At 41.0% G+C, this 25,746-nt stretch overlaps 1 protein-coding gene across 1 annotated transcript in view; it reads right to left on the bottom strand.

The window, feature by feature from the left end:
- Positions 1–25,746, bottom strand: part of KCNH5 (potassium voltage-gated channel subfamily H member 5) — a 160,162-nt gene that overhangs the window by 26,542 nt on the left and 107,874 nt on the right. Inside the window, exons 9-10 of the mRNA XM_037396078.1 lie at positions 14,085–14,337; positions 3,199–3,395 (exon numbers count right to left, since the gene is read on the bottom strand). Of these exons, the coding sequence (XP_037251975.1) occupies positions 3,199–3,395; positions 14,085–14,337 (450 nt within the window). The remainder of the gene's footprint in view (positions 1–3,198; positions 3,396–14,084; positions 14,338–25,746) is intronic.

The following is a 25,746-nucleotide window of genomic DNA, read 5'->3' as shown; positions in this document are numbered from 1 at the left end:
AACACTTTGCAATAACAGATTAAAAGTCACCTCACCACCCTGGGCAGGAGAGGTGACTTCAGGTTGAAAAGCTAGCAGGCACGCTCACTTTATGGGCTCATAAATGCAGTGTGATGGCTGAGCTACCTAACACAAAAAAAAAGACAACAAAAATCCAGAGCTGATAATAGTATGCTGAGCAGATGCCTTAAATAGGTCATTCAACATGCCAGGCCTCTAAATGTTGTTTGGGAGTGAGAAAACATTATTTTCCCACTTCACTGAGACTTTCTCTACCCTGTCATGTGGAACTAACCTTTTGTGCTCAGTAGTATCATTAATTTATTAGCCTTTTGAGCATCTAAATTTTTTGCAGTTTATGGGCTACATCTAAGTGCTGGTTGAGGGACAGTGCAGCACAAACGTGTGTGTGTGTGCACCCACATAAATATATACATATTTTGAAGAGCAGACCTGAGGAAAGAATAATTCTGTCTATATATTTTTGACAGTGAGAACAGCCATTTTCTTGAGCACAGAACCGCAAGAAGTGTATTTGTGCTATAATTAAATGTCAAACCTTATGAGTGATGACTGTGTAGAAAAAGTGCTAAGTATATTTCTATTGAAATCAATTAAAGGAGACAATGATTTTCTTTCCGTTTAGATTACATGACTCCAGCACAAACTGCTGCAGTACAGTGCAGCCCTGTCAGCCCAGTCTCACTGCCTGAACAACTGCTTTCTGTTCGCCTGATGGAACTGTCCTGGACAGCACTGCTTTTCCTAAGAGATGAACTTACCATCAAACACTTCTGTGCCCAACAGGGAATCACGTACACTTGCAGCAGATACGAGGTTTGAAACAATCCCCTGAACAACTTTATGTAACAGGACTCAGCTTGTGTCCCTGGTGTTGAAAGCAGCATGATCTATTTCATGCCCAGGAACAGTACACAGAATTTCTGCAAAGCAGGTTTGGCTCAGCAGATCTTACTGCAATACTAGAAGTGAGACTCCTTGCAAAATAGTTCTTGAGTAAAACTGTAGGAGACATCGTAGGTAGAGTCCATCTGATGTACTCTCGGTATTTAAAAGCTGGCGATCATGGACTCTCTCAAAAGTCAACAGAAAGGGGATAGTTTTATCATCACAGACTGGGCACTGAAGAGGAGCCTGATGACTGCCTTCTGGAGGAACCAGAACCAGACTGGTGACTAGCTTGGACATTACCATCCAACTTTTAGTGAAATGAACTCCACCCTGCATGTACCACACTGACACAACCTTTCTTTGAGTCTCCATCCACTCTCATGGTATGCTCACACATGCGCCCAACCAACATTTCCCTTCCTTCTGCAAAATCTAACATTTCTTTTAGAAATGCTGTACCTTCTTGCTTTGAGTCACTGTCCCTGTGGCAAAGTCCCTGTACCTAGCACTGAGCTAGAGTACTGGGGACCTAAGCTCCACCAGTGCTTCTACCTGGGTGACTCCCTATGCCAGGGCCCTGCAAGGGAACCAATTTTCCTTAAAAAAGGTGCATGGGAGAGAAGAAAATACATGAAAACCCAGCCAGGAACCTATTCCCCATATACATCCCTGGACTACAGAGTTGAACTCCAGCACATTGCCCTGTCAGGAAATGATATGTACATGTTTTCGCTGTGTACAAACATGTCACGGCTAATGGGGGAGGGGAAGTCCCAGGGAGGGAGTTGTATGGACAGGCTCACAGGTTTTAAGAAGGAAAGAATACATTTTGGCACAATGTATGTGGCATTATCTTGTCCCATGAAATCACTGTCAGCAATGCATGAGCAGAATTGTCTTTGTGGGACTGTAGCTGGTGGCACATCACAGGTAGGCAAGATGGCAAGGGGGTGATGCTGAAGTCAAGGTTTGGAGGAAACCTTAACAACAGAGAAGTGATAAGCTAGAAACCCCAAACCAGTGTTCAAGCCCCAAAGCCCCTCTTCAGGTCTGAAGCAGAGTTAACAACTTTCAAGTCAGAGGTAAGCTAACGAACTGGAACCAAATCTGATTACAATCCAGCTCTTTCAGGCTCCAGCTCATACAGAGGGCGACTGTAATTCCACTGCATCTGCTTTTTGCGATGGGTATTTTGTGCCATACTTGGTATATTAATGAGCACAAGGGATGCACTAAAAAATAAACCTGCTTTGAAAGAAGCATTTATAACATGCTCCGGTGCCTAGAGAGAAATTAGACTCAAAAAAGTAAAATTCTAGTTGTGTTGAACTCCTGTTACTGCAGAGGCTGAAACTGTCTTGTGAAATAGTGAGGTAGCCTTGTGCATTATCGGGTGAGATGCCCAAGGTACAGCTGCAGAAAAATGTGTTTCAACAGCTACAGGATCACAGTTAATGCTCAGTAATCTATAAATCATTGTTATGAGATTTCTCTATGCAAATGAAATTTATATAGCCCTCATCAATCTTAAAAAAAACATCATAAAGATTAAAATTTGCAGCTGCAATGTGAATTAAAGAATCCCTTAACCTGTTTTCAAGGTACATCCTTATAGCTAATTAATTTTTAGATAGAGTGTTCTTTGAAAGGACTAATGGATAGTGAGCATTGCTGATTGATTATAAAATGAGCAGGAGGGCATAAGAAGTGAGCTGTGAATGTAAAACCGCTACCAAGCTTTATTAACCATGCCATATTAAAATTCTAAACCGTGCAAATGAGAGAAGCAGGTATTAATACAATACTTTTGCTGAGTACATTTTACTTATTTAACATCAATGAATTTCTCTTAGTTGGTCTATGCCATGCAGATCCACCTATCTGTCCTGTGACCTATATCTTAGCAGGTGAGAAACTAAACCTCACCTCTAAGAATCCAGAATCTGGATTCTATTAGACTCTAAGATACAACTTTATATGTTATACAATAGGGATGGGGGGGTGGGGGGGTGGGCAGTGATCCAAAACCCAGCAACTATGAAGAAAATGAAAAGAAATGTAATTCATATCTCACCCTGCTAGGACTACTCAGAACTGCAAATCTATGGGTAACTTTTATTGAGACACCATTAACAAACAGCAACTACATTTATTGAAAAGCCAGTTAATCTGCAATGACCTGAAAACATCAAGAGTAAATTGGGGGCTGTTAAACACTGCAAACAGTCTGCAAGAGCGTGCAATCTCTTGGTGAGAGAAAGGGGAAAATAAGAGCTGTCACCTTACCCGTTTCCTCAAATTGCAGGTGAGCGTGAGATTCCTTGAGAACGAGTTTGCAAAAGCAGTATAAAAGTCCAACACTTTAAGCAACGCTTCTCGTTTAATAATATGTAAATCGCAGTATGTCAGAGCCCGTACGTTGGCACATGCATGGGCCAGACTGGTTTCCTTCCAGAAGATATCACCAAACACATCACCTTTACCTGAAAAACAATGGGAAAAATTTGTTAAAAGGTAATCACAGCATCACAGAATGGTCAGGGTTGGAAGAGACCTCTGGAGATCACCCAGCCCAACCCCCTGCTAAAGCAGGGTCACCTACAGCAGGCTGCGCAGAGCCGCGTCCGGGGGGGTTGAATGTCTCCAGAGGAGACCCCACAGCCTCTCTGGGCAGCCTGTGCCAGTGCTCGGTCACCCTCAAGGTAAAGAAGTTCTTCCTCATATTCAGGTGGAACTTCTTGTGTTGCAGTTTGTGCCCGTTGGCCCTTGTCCTGTCGCTGGGCACCGCTGAAAGAGCCCGGCCCCGTCCTCTTGGCACCAGCCCTTCAGGTATTCGCATACAGCGCTAAGGTCCCCTCTCAGTCTTCTCTTCTCCAGGCCAAGCAGCCCCAGCTCTCTCGGCCTTTCCTCAGAAGGGAGATGCTCCAGTCCCCGCATCATCTTCACAGCCCTCTGCTGGAACCTCTCCAGTTCCCAGTCCCTCTTGAACTGGGGAGCTCAGAACTGGACACAGCACTCCAGTAATGCTTACGCAGTGGTCTTCAGCACACAAATGATGCTTCCAATTATTCTAGCATAAGCTCCCAACTGTGAAAGTCAACAGGGGTAAAAGTTTTAAACCTATCTGAGGAACTTTGGTACCCTTAGCAGTAGCCCCAGGTTTTTGAAGTATTTACAGTTTGCTCTGTGAAGTGTCACAAAGCATGAAAGGCAGACTGTAAAGGTCTCCTTGTAGCTGAAGATACAGGCAATGGATTTTTCAAAGGCTCCTGAATATAATAAGCACTTAACTAATGTTCAGGTGATGGAATATTTCTGAGGGTCTGTTCCTAAGTGACTTAGGAACCCTGCTCTTACCAAAACCTCTATGATGTCTACATTCCTACACCGCCACAGCTTTGCAGTGGGGTGAACAGCCAGCTTCCAAGGCCCAAGGACCATATTCTAAAGGATGTTTAAACATTTCTAATCCAGTGTGTAGCAACTGAAAAACCCACCAAAAACCTCCCTGAGAATTTTCATCTCTGAATAACCAGCTCTATATCTTAAACACACCCAGAAGTCTAGTTCTAAGCCCAAACACATCTACTCAAGTAGAGGCCTATGTTTCAGTCTGTATTTAATTTTTTGCCGAGTAAGAAAGGCTTTGACACCTTGGACACCTGCATGTATAAATAATGTCAAAGAGCTGTGAAAATTACACCTGAAGGCTATTTCTACATTGGTAGGCAGTAGAACACCTGATGCTGAGGACCTGCACATTCTGAGGACTAGAACTAGCTGTAGTCCCGTCCCACAGACAGAAGAACTCCAAGGGGTGGAAGTGCATGGGATGTGCTCCAATGTATCCCAGCTTCCTTTCTTCTGCAAGGAATCCACATCCCCTGACAGCTGTGCTAGATACCAAAGCAGAACAAGTCGGATGATTCAAAATCACACTCCTGACCCAGCCAAAACACCAGCACGGGTGCAGACTGGAGATACGCTTTCAGGTTTGGACCCTATGGTTGCTCTGAGAAGAAGTAGGGGCAGCAAAAGAAAGCACCCTGAAGCATCGAAAAGTTGCCTCTTGCTTCCTGGCTGCTTACCAGCCATGGGCTGGGCAAGAGGCATGGTGGGTGGTTTGAGGCTGACACCTCAAATCCTGAAGCAGAAACCATGGTAAAAAGGGTAATTTTAATTTCAGACCCCAATGATATCCAGTTCTTTATTTTAGCAGTTATTAAAAGAAAACTAAAATCAGTCAGTAGTGGTATTGCTATTGATTTCAGGTACCTCAAGCAGCCCCTTGGGGAAGGTTAGTGATTTTATAGTTTTGGGATAAAAAAGGTAATCCATTTTAATATTCCCTCTTTTAAGAACTTGTAACGTTTCACTCAACTCTATTTTGGGAACACAGACCAGAGAAATAATTTATCCAACCTTATTATTTGGGGTCAGAGGCTCTATTTCTCTATTTCCATTTGTTCTTTAGGTATTGTATCCAGTAAAACTTATCTAACATTTTTCATGCAGAGTAAAATAAAATGTGCAAGTCCTTATCTTAATTTCTTTGTTTTTATTTTCTAACAAAAGTCTACAGAGCAGAATCATACCTTAGAAAGGTTATAACTGCATTCTCATTTAACCGCTTTTAATTCTACATATTTTGATGTAATTAAAATTAACTACAATGCAAAATATAGCTGCTATAATTTCTAAAATGAGTTCTTTAAAATGCTCTCCTTATCACAGAGCACCTCCTAATAACATATCATTTATCCAATATACTGTTTTGAAATTACCCTCTGCAGTTAATTGTCCTTGTCTATACGCAAAGTTCAAAACGTGGTTTACAGACATACTCATCACAATTAAATAATTTATAGGAAATAGACCATTTCTGAAATGCACAAAATTGCTTAATGGATTTGCTCGCTGAGACAGACACAGGATAGACTTGAGTCCTGCTTTCAGTGGCTGTGGAGTGCAGTTAAAGAGTCAGAATTCAATAATAGGGACTATTATGATTTTCCCACTGAAATGTGAGCAAAATACTCATTTTCTTTCCAAATGTAAGGTTATACATAGTAAATTTAAGCCAAGAGGTTGAAAGCAGTGGATTCCCACAATGAAACGCTGCATGCTGGGGTGTTACAGAGTGTGTACCCAAAGCACAGACAGATGAAATCACCATTCATAAACCTGAGAAGATTGCATTGTCTTCAGTTCCGTGAGGAACTGCACTTGGTCCCTCAGGAAGGTTGGGACATGACGAACTGCACCTATTCACTCCTCCATAAGCCATCAGTCACTGGATTTGAATGGTGAAGCTGTAAACTCCTACTACATTGTGGTTTATTCTCATCAGAAAGTATAAAATCTTGGAAGCGTTTAAGGGTTCTTGAATTTGACATTTCCCCCACACATTTTTTAGTCTCCTTTGCTTGTTATAAATGTGCTAAGGAATGTACTGAATGAAAACAAACCCAACCAGATTCATCAAAACAACACGTCTTTTCTCATAAACCCAGAGATTAATGTACTATACTTCATCCCTATTAACTCTAGCTCACCGAGTAAAACGCGGTAATTATTCATTCAAGTTTAATTTTACACAATGCAACTAAATGAAAAAAAAACCCCAAAACCCACCAACTTTCAGAGTTGCAACAGAAAATTTAACTGGTAGGTCTGAAACACCAGCTACTTGGAGGCAGGGATGCGCTGTACACTTGCATGATGTGCATGCCTCCAGGGAAAGCCTGGGGCTGAGCTGGGAATCCAGAGGTGCCTGGGGCTGATGCAGCCTGCAGACTTTTCAAAGCCTCTCCCTCGAGATTCCTTGAGGCCCCAGGATGTTACCTCCCAAATCTGCACTGCTGAGCCCTGAGCAGTCTTAATACTCCTCCTGAGTAGAGGTGAAGCTCTGGGAAGTCCTTGCTCTCACAGTGCTCAAAGCGCCACTGAAAAAAGGAACGCCATGAATTAAGAGTGGGACCCACTCACATACATTTTACACTTGGTATGGGGAAAGGGAAGAGGAGAGTCAGGATTTGGATACTGCTGGATTAAAGCTGGCAGGAATATAAGTGTAAGGATTTGGGGACTGAAAGAACCATTGAAGCCAGGAGGACATGTGCAGGGTGTTGGTGACAGGTATAATTTTTGCTGAAATAGCTACACTGGTAGGAATCTAAAAATTTGCTGGGGTATTATGTACGTATGCCTGTACATAAAATATATGTATATATTCACACATATCTGTATATATATTTATAGACAATCATATGGTATGTAACTATATAATATATAATGAAATTTCTATACACTATTCTATTTTTTATGTTATGATAACTCTCCCATACAGAAGAGGGGGGCAGGGGCAGATGTTCTCTGCAGCCTTGCAGCAAGGACTGACTTGCCATTTGCCAGCAGCTCACACCTGGACCTTTCAGGCAGAAAAAAAAAAAAAAATCTTAAGGGCCTTATGAAACTCCACAGGAGCTTGCGAAGGGAATGAAAAAGTCCTTGGACTCAGGGAGAAAAGACATCTCAGGGAGAAATAGCATCTCAGAAGCCATATATACCTATGTAAAGGCAAAATTTATCCTTCTCTAGATGGGGACAAAAACAAAACTTAGCTAAGAAATATCATAGCAGACATGAGAATTTGATGAGGCCTTTGGAAGAAAGCTTGGGCTGGCAGTGGAAGAATAAATTCTTGGTGGAAAACAGCACTGAGGAAAAACACATAAAAGGGACCAAGACTTCTTAAGGTGATAAGGTGTTTTTCTGTGCTGTGCAGTCTCAGCTAATCGGCCAACTACCCTTCCTCCCATTTTAAAACATCTTCAAAGTCCCATCAGTCACACTAGCAAAAGCCAGACACGATGAATAATGTAGGCTTTCCGTTATGATATGCTCAAATCTTCTGTTGCTTATGAAAAACAAAGTCTGATGTTGTTGCAGAATCAGATAAACTGTATCATACAGAGAAAAGGTTCATCTAATCAGCTCGGGTACTGATAGCCATGAATTGATGGCAGCATGCACAGAAGTGGAGGTCAGTGACCAAATAATCAAGCCCCTGCACCCATAACTACATATACTGGTACGTATACTTGTACAAATACACCTGCCTATGTCTATACATCTATGGTGAAACCTCTGGCTGCAGAATAGACATATCTCAAATGGATGTAAAAATCCAATAAGCAAGGAGGGAATCAGCTTCTGCTACCCAGAGCAGCACACAGCTCTGTGACGGTTCAGCCAGTAGGGAAGCTCTGCAGCTGCTTCCCATGGCACATGGGGGCTGGCTGTGTAAGTTTACAAAATGATGGGATGTATTCATGAAATAAAATCCATCTGTGGCTACTAAACACAAAAGATTTCCGTCTGGGTGAGGAAGACCTTGAAACACAATTCAGTGGAGGCTCGGAGAATATTCTGGGGAAGTATCACTGTTTGCTTACTTCACCTGCCTACTCTTTGCCACACATCAGCTGTTGGCCTTTTTTGGAGACAGGGTTGGCTGTATGTCTGGACTTAGCTGATACAGCTGTTTATACCCGAAGAGGGGATCTTGAGAAGATGGGGGTGATGTAGTGGTGCAAATTCATCAGCTGCCTCCTGCCGTTTGGGCTGTCATTGCCTCCTGTAAGCACAGCCTACAATGTGCAGAGACGACTACTGCCCTGTCAGAGAGGTCTCCTTGCCTCTGTGAACGTTTTAGCCAAAACTTCAGCCTTTTCTGGGGCATCTATAAGGGTCAGAACTCCCTTGAAAATCAGATCAGAGCTGAGCACTGACCAGTCAGAAATCTAGCTCTACAGGACTGCACATTAAACTGTGCAAGGGCAGAATGATGAACAGCATTCCTAGCATTTGAAAGATGGTCAAAATAGTCAGTAAAGAAACAGTAACAAGAGACTGTGCCAAAGATCTAAGTCCACACTGGCAAAGGTACTTTGCATTATTTAACTCAATGCAAACTTCCCCATATCCTCACAGAAACACAGAAGAAATTTACCTTTCATACAGCATTCAGGACTGCTGCAAGAAGAGCAAAAGGTCTGTATAGATACTCTCCCCTCATCTCTCTCATTTTTAGTGCAAGTCTAGTATTTCATTTTTTTCTGGAAGCCCCAGCTCCTGGAGACAGGATATTTCCATTTTGATTTTATACAGAAATAAGTTTCTATCCTTCCTGACTGAGGAAATAAACTTGAAAGCATGACCATTCCCACCAACTTCAAAACTCATAAGACAAACCAGACTGCCTAAAAGCATTAGTCTGATTTTATAGAAATATGTCACATTATTTTAAAATAATTTTCCTTTTCTTGCACTGCCAAGAGTTTTGAGTTCTCGGGTTTGGCACTGAAGCGTGCAGGTCTAATTCAGAAACACTTCAATTCAGCGAAAGGAATCTTTCCGACATTGGAGGCTGCAAGAGCACATCTGTAACACACCGGCTAGCACTAAATTAAGATTGATACTTCTTATTAAAGTTAACTATCATGCAGACAGAGACAAAAATATTTTAAATTTATAAAATAATGTGAAAAATTGAACGTTCCCTTCAGTGAGAACTAATAACACTTTTGAACAAGCATCAGTAGGACTAAATCTTACATGGTACTATGTATGCCAACCCAGATCTGCAATACATGACTTACTCCAAGGCACGTGCTTCATACAGTGCATCACACACGTGCCTGGCTGTGTAACACCAAGGAAATTCAAAGTTGATGCAATTTTCCCTTCCTTTCCCAAATTATTAATGCCAAACAGACGAGAGCTATGGAGTGCCTGGATGGATCTCCTGCTCACCTAAATGGGAGCTGCTACACTTGACTTTTCCTCTGTGTGATTTGGTAGATCACTTAATCTACTGACCTCCAAACAGACATACGATTAAGAGCAGAAAGACTCACCCCTATTTTCAGCTGCCATACCAAATTAAAGATAACATGTCACTTGTGCTCTTGCTTTCCTTAACTCTGATACTGCGTAATAACCTCTTCCCAGACCAAACATTGGAAATAATTCATGAATCAGACCTGCAATAAGTGAAACTCTGGCTTGCCTAAAAAAAATAAATCAAATAAATGACAAGTTGCTCTGGGACTATATGCAGAACATGCTGAGAATTAACATGTAACACATGAAGGCAAATAACTTAATTGAATACATACGGGATCAGGACCCTAAGTGTGGCTGAAACATGAGCTATCAAATCGATATTTATTCTGGCTTAACTATCAAAATTGAATCCATTCAGCAGCAGCCCCCAATAGGATTTTACTACTCAATATATTTTTATTGCTATGCAGTTCGAGCAGGATTTTTGATCAATTCCTACAATCGACATCTAAACGTGGTGTGTCATTATTTTTCTGCTGGCAAAAATGACTTCTTTAAACCTTGTTAATCAATCTGCCTGGTTTAAGTTACCATACAACTTATACAGTCAGCTGTGCAAATAGTGGGAGTTGGAAAGCAGCTTCCAGAGACACTTTGTTGGCATTGCCACTTACGTGAAACTCCTCGCCAGGAGCAAATTCAGGTTAATTGCAGCTGGGTGAATTGTTAGGTGTCCTCTGCTAGCAGATGTCTTGTTTCATTAGCCTGGGGGACTTCAAACCCCCGGTCCTTCCTGAGCCTTCTCTGCTGATAACACCTCCCTATGCAGAGCAGTGGCAGTTAAATTGTTTACTCCTGCTTGAGATGGTGGAAAATTACTGACGTGCCTTCTCAGGGTCACCTCGCTTGCTAGGAAAGTTTTGATAATTGGAGACATGACTGCCTGCCCTTCTCTATTATCCTGGCAACTGCAGATGAGTTATGTTAGAACGACTGGGTCTTGTTTTCTCCAGCAAAGCAGCACCCCATCACACCAGCTCTGCATGTGGTGCATTCTCTGCTAGAGAAGCAGCAACTACTTGCAAAAAATGGGAGACTGTCCTCAAGAAATGGAGACAACTAATGAGGGGAACGTAATGGGGCACCTAGGTATCTTCATTAATAAGTTCTATAAACTGTGGTTCTACAATTGGATTCATTCTCTTACCGTACCGATTTCTATAATGCTGATTACTGCAGCAGTTGGGGTTGGGCATTTAATTACACACAAATGAGAACAAAACAAACCAGGTGAGAACAAAATGTCACAGTGATGCAAGTTTCCCTGTCAATCACTGGGTTTCACCTGCTTTCAAGCACAAGAAATGCCAGAGCTGGGGCCACTGATCCAGGAAAAATGCCTCTGAACTAAAGAATGGTTGCCCCCACCGTGAGGTGTGCAGGAAGCACCTGGATGGGATGCCAAGTCCCTCGAGGACACCCTTTCGGCAGGCAGGGAGGCTGGATGTGCCAACTCACCATGGCTGTGAGGCAAGGGAATGTGATAAGGGAAGATGGAGAAGGGAAAAAAGCAGCAACATAGCAGAGTGATTCATGCTGGGACTCAAGGAAGGATGAAGCCCTGCACTTTGGACAGACACATGAATGTAAGAGATGGATGATGCCTGTTCTTCTGTTTTGGTGTCCCTACGTGATTCACTTTTCTAGGATATTCCACGTTTAAGAATACATCAAAACTTCCATCTGTGGGTGAGTATAGTCAAAAAAAAAAAAAAGAGGACACATTCTCTCTCTTTCTCCAAGCAAAGCAAATAACACTACCATATTAAATAACACTACACTTTAAAACAGTAACCGCTAAGTACCAGTTCCAAAGCAAACTTAGGAAAAACTTAGGACAGCATGTCCTGCCATGCTCCTGCTCCCACAGAGAAAATTAATGAGGATAGGTTTCCAAAGGATACTTATCGCATTGCCACTCTAGGCTACTGCTGGGGGACAGAGAAGATGGACGGACTGGTAGTACAAGTCCGTAAGCGGAATTTCCCTGGGAACCCAGTGTGACAGCAGAAGCTTGGAATACTCAAAGCAGGCTACTGAGGTTTTCACATTTGGCAGAGGTTTTTAAATGTTGTCTCCCCCTTAGGCAGATTCCCGTCCCTTGTGCTTGAACTTCTCAAGGCAGAACAGATTGATAAAAATTATATTCTTCACCATCTGATCTGCAGTCACTCTTTCAGGTACCACAGCTGCCACTATAAATGTCTCTGCAACTACATCTGGGAGAGGTTTTCTTCCATAAGTGAATTTTTAGACTACGACATCTCATAGTTACTCAGTTCACAATTCTGTTAAACAATCTGTCACAGTATGAAAAAACTCTTCAGTGTACTCTATGACTAGAGGAAGCAGTTTATCTTGATTTAAGTTACATTTACACATTCTGCCAATCCCTGTAGTACACAATGAACATAGCTCTGAGTCATGGGATCGCCTGTCAGCAGCCACGGCAGAATCGAAGGCACTTTCAGTAATTAAAGGTAATTTACTTTAACTAGATATGGTTAAAAGTCTCTCCAGCCAAATGGAGAATAACATATCTACAAGGTAGAAACAAAAAGATCTTACTGTCATTCCAAAAACAATATTAATTAGTAAATGCAATGAAGTTTTGCATGTAATCCATTTAGTGATGGCTTCTAGTTCAGTAAATTACACATTTATTGCTTAGTTTCACTGTAATACCCAGAAAACCATTTATTTGTTTAAATGCTGCTGCTTTTAAAGCTTTTATTTTTTAAATAGCTGTAAGCAAGTATAAGATATCGTCACTGAGATTAATAATAAGAATGAAATGGTCCAGTGAGCTGAAATACAAGGAATATTTTACTATGGGAACTGCAGATTTAGGAGCTTTCACCATAATGACTTCACACCTGAATATGGAAACAGATTCATTCTTACATTAAATCTCTCTTTTAAAAACCTTAGTATATACTGGAATACAGAAAGCTACAAGAGGTATTTTGAAAGAGCATGGATGTGCATTTTCCTGAGTTTATACTCTCCAAACCTGGGTTATGCCCTCAGGGAGCCATCCCCATGTAGTCCCATCCACACACCTGCACACTACCCAGTCCCACCCCAGTGCAGGACACACGCACACAGGCTTGTACAGTAACACATCAGGAGTCTCCCTCAGCTACACACTTTTCCTCGTTTCTCCTCTCCTCCCCCTTGCTGCCAGCTAGGAAGGAGCTGAAGCCTTGATTCATGACCAGTATTGACTCCCCATGTCTGTCCTCTTCCCACAAGCCAGTGCAACTCCCAAGCGTAACCTTCATGTCCCTGTGATCATCCCCAGGAGATACGTGGAGCCTGCTGGAGCCACCCTTACAGGGAAGAAGCGGCACAGAGCCTCAGTGGGGTGTGACAGGTCCCCTAGGGCAAGGCCACCCACTGGGTTTACCCTAAGGGAGCCACAGATCCAGGTTAAGGGAAGGCAAATGGCCAATATTCAACAGGAGACAAGTTCTACAATAAACGGGTCTATTTTAAACAGGCAAGACAGACTCTGGATGGTTTTCATGCAGAACCACCTGTTCTTTCTCTACGATGTTTTGCCTCTGAGGATGATTCCTGCCTCAACACCTGTACTGACCGCTCATTCCCACCATCTGCTATACCCTTCCTAACCCCATATGAGTTACTGAGGACTCTGCATTAGGCTCTTTCCCACCCACTGCTGGCAAACCAGACATTACTGTGAGGTAATGGGGTGATTAACTGGAGCTCCCCCATTACTCAGACTTCTCATGACTGTTGCAGAATAGATGGTGCATCCCTATCTCTGCATAGTCAGATCAGACTATTTTCTGTAAAGCCAGTTCACCACAAGCAACAGTTTTGCTTCCTTGTAGAGACTGTTTGCGGGTGTTATTCTGGGCTAGAATACAGACAAATGAAAATCTCTGTGTGAAGGTTAATATGGAAATCCTCCTGAGAGACTAATACAAAACAATGTGCATTTCCTCTGCCAGGCTGTTTGAGATGTCAAGCACACAGATGCCATTCTCTTCTGCTCAGAGACACTGTAACTGTGACCAGTGAGCCATACTGGGCAGAAAGAGCATTCCCAATGGCATAAAAGATGAACGGTTTGCTTCTAGGGTAGTATCCCTGGAGACAAAACATCTCCATCTTATGACAACCACTAGCATCCTGTAGTCCCAGCTGACAGCAGGCAAGACTAGTTAACATTCAAAGCTAAACAGAAGGTAAATACATCCAAACCACCAGCATTTCAATAGAGATCACAGTACCTAAAATAGCCACCACCTCGTCGTCCTGGATGACTTCTAGGGATCCCGAGACCACAAAGCAAAGAGCATCAACGCTTTCCCCAGCATGATAGATGAGGTCCCCCGGGGCGCAATGGATCGTCTGAAACTCCACAGCCAGGGCTCGCAGGCAGCCGTCACTAGCCAGCCGGAAGGCAGGGTGTTCATTAAAAACTTTCCGGTTTAGATGCACACAAATATCTGCTCTCATGTCCTTTGGGCAAATTGAGAGAACCTGAATAAAAGAAAGATGAAAAATAATCAGCTGGGAATATGACACCAGGCCAGCGCGCACTTTATGAAATAACTTAATGGATGGACGTTAAGATCTGCTTGGGTGGATCTTAAAATCCACCCATCCAGTTATTTCATAAAGCTTCTGGTGGGAATTTTATCTTGAATTGGGGTAGTCTTTCTCTACCCATCTACTGCTTTCACTGCAGCTGAAAGGGTCATGTGGAAGAAGGGACTATTCTGTAACACTGTTCTCATTCCTAGCAGTTTTCACACTTTTTTTCCATAATTGCAGGTGGCACTACTATGTCCTGTTTGTGGATATCCCTCCAGACTTGTTGCCCAGACTATCCGCCCGCTGCTACGCTCAATCCCTGCAGGAGCACAGAATGGACGCTCAGAGCTGAAGGAGCTTGAAGACATGCAAAGACGGACCAATAGAAAATTTCACAATAGAAAACACATTTTGCTCACATCGAGAAAACCTAGTCTTCAAAAGTCTTTACGTAGATGACCACTTACCGACACGTATCCAAACACACCAAGGGTTTACTCTCAGTGCCGTACAGACATACAATAAGTAACCTGCCCTGGAGGGCTTACAGACTAGAAAATCCAAAGATCTTGAGATCAGAGCAAAAAGAAAGTAATATATGAAACCTTTATGAAATGTGAAGTAAAGGTGAGTGAAAAACTGTGCTGTGAAAATGAAGATGTCTTCACAGTGGATCAATTAAATAAGATCTTCAATTAATTTCTTACCTTAAATAGCTTTCCCTATTGAAACAGTAACACAAATACACCTGAAGAAAGAAAGTGAAAACCTGTGGGTCTTCTTAGGTTTGTAAACCATGTGTTTAATATTTGCACATCCTCCCAGACACACTAATGTCCTTAGAACCCTAAAATGCATGGTAGCTAATTGCACTGAGAAACATGTAAAACCTTTTAAACTTTTCCTATAATAAATAACAGAAAAGGGCGTGAGATTAAGAGCACTCTGGAAGTCTCATACAAAGAAGGCTGCAGATCAATAGTACTGATTAATTTCTTACTGTACAGAATTAATCTGGCAGCTGGCTCTGCAGGCAGTGTGAGAGACAGGGACATGGGGTCAATGTGTTGACTGTTGAATATTAGCAAACGGGGGAGACTCTGGTAACCCTACCTAAGCTTTGAGGCAAACGGTCATATTAATATTGAAGTGAAGCCACGACTTTCATTTCTGTTTAATGCAGAAGAGGTATAAAACATATTACTGTTCAGTATTACTAAAGGCCCTAAAGCGTAGAATGGGAAAATAATCAACAATTTCTAATTTAATAATAACATTTATTCCATTTCTTGTATCAATAGATCAGAGCTCCTTTGCAGTCAAAGATATAATGAATGCAAAAAGGTGAAGTAGAAGTTATTCTCCTATCCTCAGTATTATGACAACCTGAGGCTAGAAGGGGCTACTGCAGCCAGCTGCACTAACCTCCTGCACTTATAATTTTCATATCAAACCCAGAATACTTGGTGAAATTATAGCCTTGATTTAATGTTTCCAAATGATACAGGGTAGTCATTCTAATCAACAGCTACTCTCTCTTTTAAAACACGTGCTGTTTCTGAACTGATTTTTTAAAAAAAATGTCAGCCAAGAGCCAGAGGATCTCATGTTGCTCAGATAAAAGATCTGCAATCATTGGAAAAATCTTCCACATGTAGGTGTTTATAGAATACAACCAGGTCATCTCTCAATCTCATCTTGAATAAACAAGAGAGATGATGCTTCTTGTGCCTAACACTACGAAGCACAGTATCTCTTTGGCAGCTTTCCCATAGCATGAGATTTTCTGACTTGCTACAACCTTCCCAGATCTACCAGATAATTACTTTTTATGTCATTTAACACAGAATAAGTCAGTTTGGCTTAATGCTATCTTTCTGTAACAAAATGTTGTACAGAACACATTAAAATACCCTGCATAAGGTTGTTTTATCATAAAAATTAGTATTAAACACATTTGACAAGACACATTCTCCATAAACCATCATTTGCTTTAGTAATGTCTTGTCTGAATCACTGTTGACCACATCCCATATCACATTTCCATAATTTTATTAGGGGCAACTGCCAATTTTACAAACTGATACTTACCTGAGTCATTCCATTTGCCATTAGAAATATAGACACCCCTTAGTTTTTCCGGTAAAAAACAAAAATTATTTTTGAGTGATTGTTTCAACTCAGCCCTACTTCTGGATCAAACAGAAAGCTTGTCTTTGTTATAATAAAATAGAAACATGCCATCTTTCTTCTTCTCGATAGTAATTTTATGAAAAATCCTGCCTTCTTTCCTATCATGATTGATGACTTTTAACATTTTTATCTACTCTTGGGCCTAAATCATGGTTAAAAGTTTTTTAGATCCCTTTAATACTATCAGTAATGCAAGTGCTTTTGACTTAACAAGGCCATGAGCGATGAATCCTCAAACACTGCTCTTAAGAAAAATGTGTGTATTCATACATGACTGATTTCCAAATTTTATCTTTTAAGCTTCCAAACTGCGGGAAAAATGGGTTAAACTATTTCAGAGATTGTTACTGTAGATTCGGAGATGTTCCGGGACCCTTTGTTTTTTGGAGTGTAAATCAGTTGTGTCCCTCAAGAATAAACGCCACTTGGATGCAAAGCAGTATACTGTTTCCTCACAAATACAGAGTTAAATACAGAGTATTAAAAGTGAGCACTCAATGCATTACTCTTTTTACAGACACAACAAACATATCTATCATCACACACTGTTAATATGGAGAGACAGAAAAAATTACATTGCACAGAAAAAGCCAGTCTTAGAAAGCATAATTCAGGAATTTTCTGATGTCATGATAAAGTGATTCTCCTAATGACACATTACTGTATGGAGATATATGGAGATATCCCTTATCAACTAGTACAGCAGTAAAGGAGTAACGCTCCAAGAGTTAGCCAGGAAAAAATATTCTTTATTTCAATTTTCTTGTCTGCTACACTGCAAGCACTAAGAACAGAAAACGAAACAGATGACAACTAAAAGAAATACTTGATATTAAAAGATTTGTCAAAGGAGCTTTGACTGATAAAGATAAATGTAGATGCACGTCGGGGAAAAAAGAGCAAAGACAGACAATCTTAATTTTCAGCTATGTGTTTACTGTATGCTCCAAGCACAGGACTTCATAAACTCCAACCTGACTTTGCAGCACTTCTTTTTGCGTTTACAAATACCAACATCATGAATTCAGAAGGAGTCTCACAGATGCCACCAGCTACTCTATTAGTTGCACTGTAGAAAGGTGTTGTTGGTGACACAGATTACAGTATGTAGTAATTTTCCTGCTTCCATAAAAGACACAATGTGATATAGGATCACACAGAAGCATTTGGAAGCTAATGATAAATAGTCCAAAGATCCTAAGAGCAGAAAATGAGTACTTCAAATTCAGATATTCTTCTGAAAACAATCCCTTATTGGTAATACAAGACTTCAACATTCTTACTGTGAAATGCTCTTACTGAGATCTCAGCATTTTTAAGGCAGCATGCAACTAAAAAGATACAAACTAGTAGCAACATGGTTGTATGTGAGTCCATATGTTGTACAAATGCACACACATGGGTGTAGAAGAGAAATTTAATTTAAGGTAAAGGATATCCTGTAACACTCAATCTGCTGTTTCCCTGTTAAGGAAATGCCTCCAACACCTCTTGTTATTAGAACCAAAGTTCAGCTGGGACATTTGTTCTAGCCTGTGTATTCTTTCAGCAGCATATCAAAACCACCAAGACAAATTTCTGAAGAGGAAATTTCCTTAGAGACTCAAGACCTTTCTCAGTGAAACCTGCAGTTTATAAGCAAGACAGGATATTAAGGCTGCTGACTGCAATGCTTTACTATCTGATGGGTTTGGAGCACACTACTTGGAGCACGCAGTCTGCAGGGACCAGGTGCTTCTACCGCTACAGAAGTTGCTCCGTAATAAATCTGTAGCCACAGACTTCGCAGTCAGCTTTCCCATATGCATCCAAGCAACATGAAAGAGCAGAACCTGCTATGCTTCAATGCAAAATCAGAGGAGAAAGACAAATTCTACCCAGAGGAAAATCTTCACTGGCTGTATAAGCTGTGTTTCTACCAGCAAAGGAGCAAGGCTCCATGCCGCACATGAACAGTATCCATGTATCCACAAAGACCTGAACCACTACAAAGCTGAGAGAGAAAGTAAAGCACAGAATAACATTTATCGCTTCCCTTCTCTGCACAGAAAATTAAACCTCCTCAAAGTCAGTATAAGCCAACTGCTGAGCTCTGCCATCATCACCTGGCACCCAGCTGAGACAAACCCCAACACAACGACACCCAATGCAGAGATTCAGCGCCGCTGTCATCTCTAGAGTACCCTATAGCATATGTAAAGTGCTGGTGGTGAGTGAAAAGCTTGTGGTTGCTGCTAGAGATTCAGAAAGGCAGTAACCAGCTCTGAATGACTCATGGGGAACTGGCACAAAGCATCTCACTCTCTTTTCAGCTCAACATCTCTAATAGGGGGAATAAAGTTCCCAGGGAGGTTCCATCTGATAATTTTTTCCTCTCCCATCCATTTCCTTGGCATGCTCATGCAGTTTAAGATAAGCCCCTCAAACAGCTCGAAGAACTCTACAGAGAGCAGAGATTATAAAGAACTCAAAGAAAAGCAAATGAATCAAAACAAAACCTGAACAGATCAAGAGTGTGTCCAAAAAATATCTTTTAGGATGGGATTGGGTATTTAATAAATAATAAAAAAAAATATCTCAACTGGAAAACACTACTGGATGGCTTAGCAAATATTACAGAATCTGTTAAGACTTGTTAACAAAAAGGGCAGAGGCCAGTGAATCATGAACATTCTGTCTGCAATTCCCTTTCAGCATGCAGGCTTCTCACTTTCTCGGGGTTGGAGCTAGGGGATATATTGACTGATACACAAGGAGAGAGCTCAGACAGTCTTAGTGATGGAATAACAAGGACTATTTCCTAAATGAAAACCTGTAACAAATATTGGAGATACTAAAAAGTATAAGCTTTGACAATAAACAAAATAAACTCCTCCAACTTCTAACCAGTTATAAACCACAGATAACTCGCTCTATTTTGTGGAGAAAGGCCACTCTGGATTTTCAGACATGTTCAGCAGTCATAATCAAGGTCAGTTCTTTCAAAAAAACCACAACACCCTCCAGGCATCTGACGAAGTTATTTAGATTTTTAGAAGGATTTGGCTCATTTGAGTGTTGAATTCTTTTGCAGACCTGGCTGAAAGTGTTACATCTGGCACTGGACGGAGGCCAAAGAGACAAAGGTAAAAACCCAACTTATTGGCAAATCACAGAGCGTTTTCCTGTAATAATCAGGTAATTTTCTAAGTAACTCAAAGATGATGTATGGAACTGAGCAGTTATTAACCCTCCATGCATTAGGGTAATCTTTAATATATCACTGAGTATCTTGGCACTAAGAATTGAATTTCAGCAGCAATGGTGTGCTCTGCTTTAATTGCACTAAAATCCAAGGTCACTTGGATTTACACACTCAGAAATTAAGATCTGAAAATCAAGTCTAATAGGCTGAGTTTGGCTCATTTTATTATTAACAATACGTGAGCTGAACCAGCGATCAAAATGATTAGATCTAGTGGTATAGTAACAAAAATAACTTTTTAAACTGAGTAACAAGTGTTAGAGCCATTCAAAAATCCCTAGAAATTGCCTCTAGATTACATTAAATTCAGCATTGTCAAGACAGGCAGAATCTGGCTAAGGGTCTGAAAACCAGGGGAAGATGAGCGGCATCACCATGTGTTTTAAGGAATCAAGTAGTTCCCCAGCATGGGGCCTGCTGGTTTGTCTAACGCACTGAAAAGTGTGGCACACTAGTAAGATTGAACGATGACTCAAAGGAGCAGATCCCACGTTGGCTAATGGTTGTACAGTTGAAGGTTTTATTGTTTTCAGTTTTGCTATCATAACTATCCCAAGCACGACCATTACATGACCTTCCTATGGGACAAAGGACAGCAGACTACAGGGAATTCTATCATTAAAAATCAACTTTTTAGATAAAAGAAAAATAAACATCAGAAAGAATATGGCATACATCAAAGAATCTCTCAAGTCAACATTTTTTGGAGCGACAACTTCTGGCACAAAGGTCACCCTTGGAAGAATGAAGTCGATCAATGCTTTTGTGCTTCTTCTGGAGGTGTCTTTATTTTCTAACATGCAGCATTACGTAAAGACATTCAAGGGTGAAAGCATTAAGAAAACAGATCTGGAGAAGACCTTTCCCTAGATGTGGTCTTTGGAACTGACAGCCCCTCTGTCAGCTCCATCCCCTTGGTGGCAGCGTGCAGGAAAATGCCCGACCCATCCACTCGGGTACTTACTATTCCCCCAGGAAATAAGCTCATGAGCTGCTCCGTAGCCCTGGCATCTCCTCAAGCATGACAGGTTCATAGTTTAATCCATATCAATCCCAAGATGAACATATCCAAGAGGCAGAGATAATTGTGGATAATCTTTCCTGGCTCTAGACAGTGCATACAGCAGGTAAATAATCCATACCATCCATAAAGGTGAAACAGAAAGCCCCACTGGTGCACAGGCCTCGCTCTTGGACCCATGTGAAGGGCAGTGAGACCCTGACCGTATCTCCTGCATCCCACTCTCCAAAGAACCGTGGATTGCAACTGTACCTGGTCCTAGCTCAGCTCTGTGAGGTGAGGGAAGACTTCTTGTTCACCTCGTCCCGATCTGCAAGGAACGACCAACAACCCCGCCTCTACAACGAAACAAAAATACTTGTCCAAACGATTTTTACCTTCCCTCCTCAGCAGGGAATTGTATGTAGCTGACACACCTAACCTTGTAGAAGTTCTCTTTGGCCACGAAGCTTGGAAGCCTTCTACCCCGGTCATCCACGAGGAAATCCAGCCAGCACTTACAGACACCTCTATGTGACTGTGATGGTACACCGTAGGAATGGCAGCCTGAGTCCCCTGTTTGTCTCAGGGTATCAATAATTATTACTACAGCTCTTGAAGATCTTATTAACGGCCAACACAACTAAACTGCACTGTCCTTCTGTAGATTAATGTTTAATAAAGTTACAACCTCTGTCTATTTACCATAAACCCATCTCTCCTGTATGAAAGCTTAGTGGACCAGCAGTGAATAGTTTTGATACTGTTGTTATTTTCCCATGATTTCCATTTCAGTCATTGCAATGTGGAATTGGCTCTCATTATTCGAATCGCCACTGACGCTTAGGTTGAGACTAAATAGACGCCTTTCTTTCTATTTCAACCTATGGCATTTCTGAAGGAATCGACTGTTAAAACATGATAGACATTTATTTAATTGCTTTCTGAGCAAATCCTAAGCCACACAACAGCAGAGAGGCCAAGAAGAGAAAATCTTTGGGTTTTACTGACATTTCAGAACATTATGATTAGATGAGACCTTGAGACATCTGCGCGTTAGTTAATGGTTGTTCTGCTTTCATGTATAATGACCTATTTCTTATAGAAAAGCTAATATCTATAAATTTTTCATTTGCTGCCTAGAGATTTCAATAAAAACTAAGAGACTTGAATTCAGTGTGTGTTTCATATATCAAATTATTACTGTAAGGATTTTTTTCAACTGCTTAAAAATGGTCATATACAGAGAATGTACTGCCTCTCAAAAAAATAGGTTCTGCTGGATGAGAAATACTGTTTAGTATACAAAGGCTTCTTAGTTTTGTAATGTTTTTAGCTCTGCTCATTATTAGATTAATAACCCTGAAACCTGTAGCATTAAACATAAAAAAAAAAAATCCATCTTGTTTGAGCCACTGTTACACCAGGAGATGAGTCCATGTGCATGTATTACATATATCATCCCAGCTGTCAGAGGAGGGCTCTCATGTTTAAGTGATTTAAGATTATGGATCAGAGGCCACTTGCTTCTCCTTAAGTAATAATAATAAATATGCTAATGCTTTTAGTGTCATTGTTAATTCCTTATTTGTGAACACTCAGAGACGGGCTGAAGTGCTGTGGTTTGAAGACAGGATTTGAAGATGAGCTATTCCTAAGGAGAAGCGGGAAGCCAGGACTGTGTGCTTAAGGCACCATCACTTCAGTGTGACAGAACAAGTCCTCTTACACATACAAGGACAACAGACTGGGAATTTAAGACAAAATTCTGTTTGGGGCAGCTTGCTCTCATGAGCAGCAGGGATTAGATCTTCATTTAATTTCCTCCATGCTGTCCTCCACTTTGCCTTCAGTTACTGTCTAAGAACTTATCCTTACCAGTTTTCGTCAGGATCTTCTTTGGGACTACACATTGAATGTGTCATTCAAGGACAGATATTTGAGATCTGACTCAACAAATCTACACAGGTTAAGCAGCAGTAATTCCAATCAAGTTATTAACTTATATTTTAATTCCAAGCATATTAAAATCTTTAATTATCAAACACACACACGTGTTTATTTTTACTCCACCAAATTGCTAGGATTGTTCATCACTATAGGAACCTACTGTAACACTCATATAAGAAATTTCATTCTTTGTTAGTACATTAACCTTCTTGTTCTTTGAATTTGGATTTCAAAACAAAGCCATTTCAACATGCTGAGTGACTGAATGAAACGTGTTACAAATTTGTGGCAAATGATGTTGCAAAACACATTCCAGTGTGACAATGCAGATATATTTGGAACAGTTTAGGATGTAATGCTGTATGTTAGGTTGAAAAACATCCTTGGATGATGGAAACTGAGCTGTCTGATGGAAACTGAAAAGTTGAGAAATTCCTCACTAATTATCATGTGTCATGAGCACACGTGTTTTGCAAGATAAAAAGAAGCTTATTGAAAAGTTCATAAAAATTATGCAGAATGGGAAATCATGTGATGCAAAGATATCCAGACAACAGACTGGTCAGAATCGCATTACTGGAGCTTTGAAAACTAGACTGGAAGAAACCCCTAAGGTCACGTCCAGGCTGTCAGCCAAAGCAGTGCAGAGAAGCAATTCAAGACCTGGGATAATAATCCCCTATTCCAACCTATGCTGGAGCACTCTCTGGATTTAGCAGCTCACCTGCAGGTGCAATATAGCCCCACTAGCCCCACTGTGTCTACCAGTAATAAATCTGACTTAAGCCTGTGTACCTTGGAGGTCCCTACAGTGCACTCCCATCCATTTTCTGCTCTAGGCTTAGTACAGAAGGATTCAATTTAAATGCAGAGGGTCTTACAACAGGGCTTGAAGGGGTAATGAAGGAACTAATGCAAGAGACACGATCCACCCTACATGGCTAGTCTCTGGGACTGTACCACTGTTTCTATAATTTTTCAGCTGGGATTTACAACGTTTTCTCATTTGTTTTGGTGAAGCACATCAAAACACCTTCCTGAGTGGAGACAAAGGTAGGAAAGCTGCCTGGCTATGACACAGCTTTCCACCCTTTGCCAAAACAAATCCTGACTTTGGCTAAGGTTCTGCAGCTGAAAGCAAACTGCCCGATCCTTACACTTGTACAGACACAGGGATGCTCAGTGCGGGCACTACAGGCCGCTGGTGCTGTTGCTTTTGCAGACTTGCAGGCTGTAAGGGATACAAAATACCAAAATATTCAAACCGGTGCTCAAGTTCTTACGTTTATCTTGCCTCTGTTCTTCTGTAACATGGACTTTTCTGGGAAGTTTGATTAGATGCAACTACAGATGTCCAGATGCGGAGGTTCCTGAAATCCTTCCACTGTTTTAAATAGGTTTTGGATCCAGGCCTAAGTTTAGGCAAGTCTTTACCAAGGGAAAATTGTTAAAAACCTAAGTCACAGATTTTACAGCCGTATTAATTATCTAGCTAAGCAGCCACTACTATCTTACAGACCAGAGAACACTGCTTAACATGAGTCGAAGACTATGGCTCTAACTGCATTTTTATAATCTATAAAACCGGACATGCGGAAACTATGGAAGGAAATTTCAGTAATTAAAGCATAGGTTCTCCTAATTAACTGCAAAGCATCATTAAAATTTAATGAAACTGTAGTGGAATAACACAGGAATCTGGCTTAACTGCAAGGAGATAAATGCAAACGAAAGTTGAATTTTCACATGGTTTTGAGATTACACAATAGGACTGAATGCATTTACAGTAGTTTACAACATAAAAGCTCACTTTTAACACTATGAATCAGCATTGGGAAGTTAGGGTATTAGTGTATAAGAAGTTAACATATTAAAGAATGTGGCATACTGAAGCACAAGATTCAAAGAAATCAAAATCTTTGTTGCTTAACATAGTTGTATTTGTGATGGTAAACCATATTCCACAGCAGATGATTAATAAGATAACTGCTGTTGCATTGGCATGATGTAAGACTATATTTTTCAGTGTAGCGACCTCATCTTGGCATATCTGAACAAGCTGCATCATCATTGCATACTCTGTACTAGATTCAGCTGAAGCAAGAACTTCAAAGCTCTGCAAGCACTAGACATTTTAACATATTCATCTGCCATGAACTTCCTCACCCTCCCTTGGACACTTGCTTTTTAAGCTCTTAGGAGGGAAATCTTCATGGAAACTGAAGCTTGAAAGCCTAATTTCAACTGATGCATATCAGGTCCACAGAAGCCACAGGAGCATCACTGATCTCCACTGACCAAAAATCTAGACCTAAAACTGTTATATCTTGCTTACACTCAAGGTATTGCAGATGAAAACCTTCCCATCTGACTTCAGCTCTCTAAAATATCCAAGGCTATACAGACTTACTGCACATATCATGGAGAAAGAGAGGCACTGAGGACAACTCACATGGTCTGTCCTGGCACACAATGAATCACTCTCCGAAGACGACCTTCTTCTTTAATCAGCTTTTGAAGAAACTTAAATGACCGGTCCTTTCTGAGGGCTAAAGTTCTGTAGGACTTCTACCCTGCATGGCTGCCAGCAGCATCACATTTTCTGTATCTACCTATCAAAGGCCTTACGTTCTAGTCGAGAGATTTTAGCTCAAGGAGATCAATCTCTACTGCCATTAAATCCTATACTAATTATGCTGATGGACATGTCGATGTCCTGGGCATCAGCATAGGTCCAAGCCAAACAAACTCATTTCACTGCAACTCACAGATGCCAATACTTTTCTGACTAGTACTGATGTAGGTTAGACACCAAATTATGTTCTCGGACAAATTTGAAGACCAATTTCCCGTTGATTTCAATAGTTAAATACATTAAAATTATTTAATATTTAGGCAGAGTAAGACTGGGAAGCAGTAAACATACACCATAATGAAAAATAAAGGCATATTTGGAAAGCAGCAAAAC

Source organism: Falco rusticolus, chromosome 7 (assembly GCF_015220075.1).
Source record: "Falco rusticolus isolate bFalRus1 chromosome 7, bFalRus1.pri, whole genome shotgun sequence".
NCBI lineage: Eukaryota > Metazoa > Chordata > Aves > Falconiformes > Falconidae > Falco > Falco rusticolus.
Note: the sequence above shows the minus strand (reverse complement) of the source record. Positions and strands in the feature narration are given on the sequence as shown.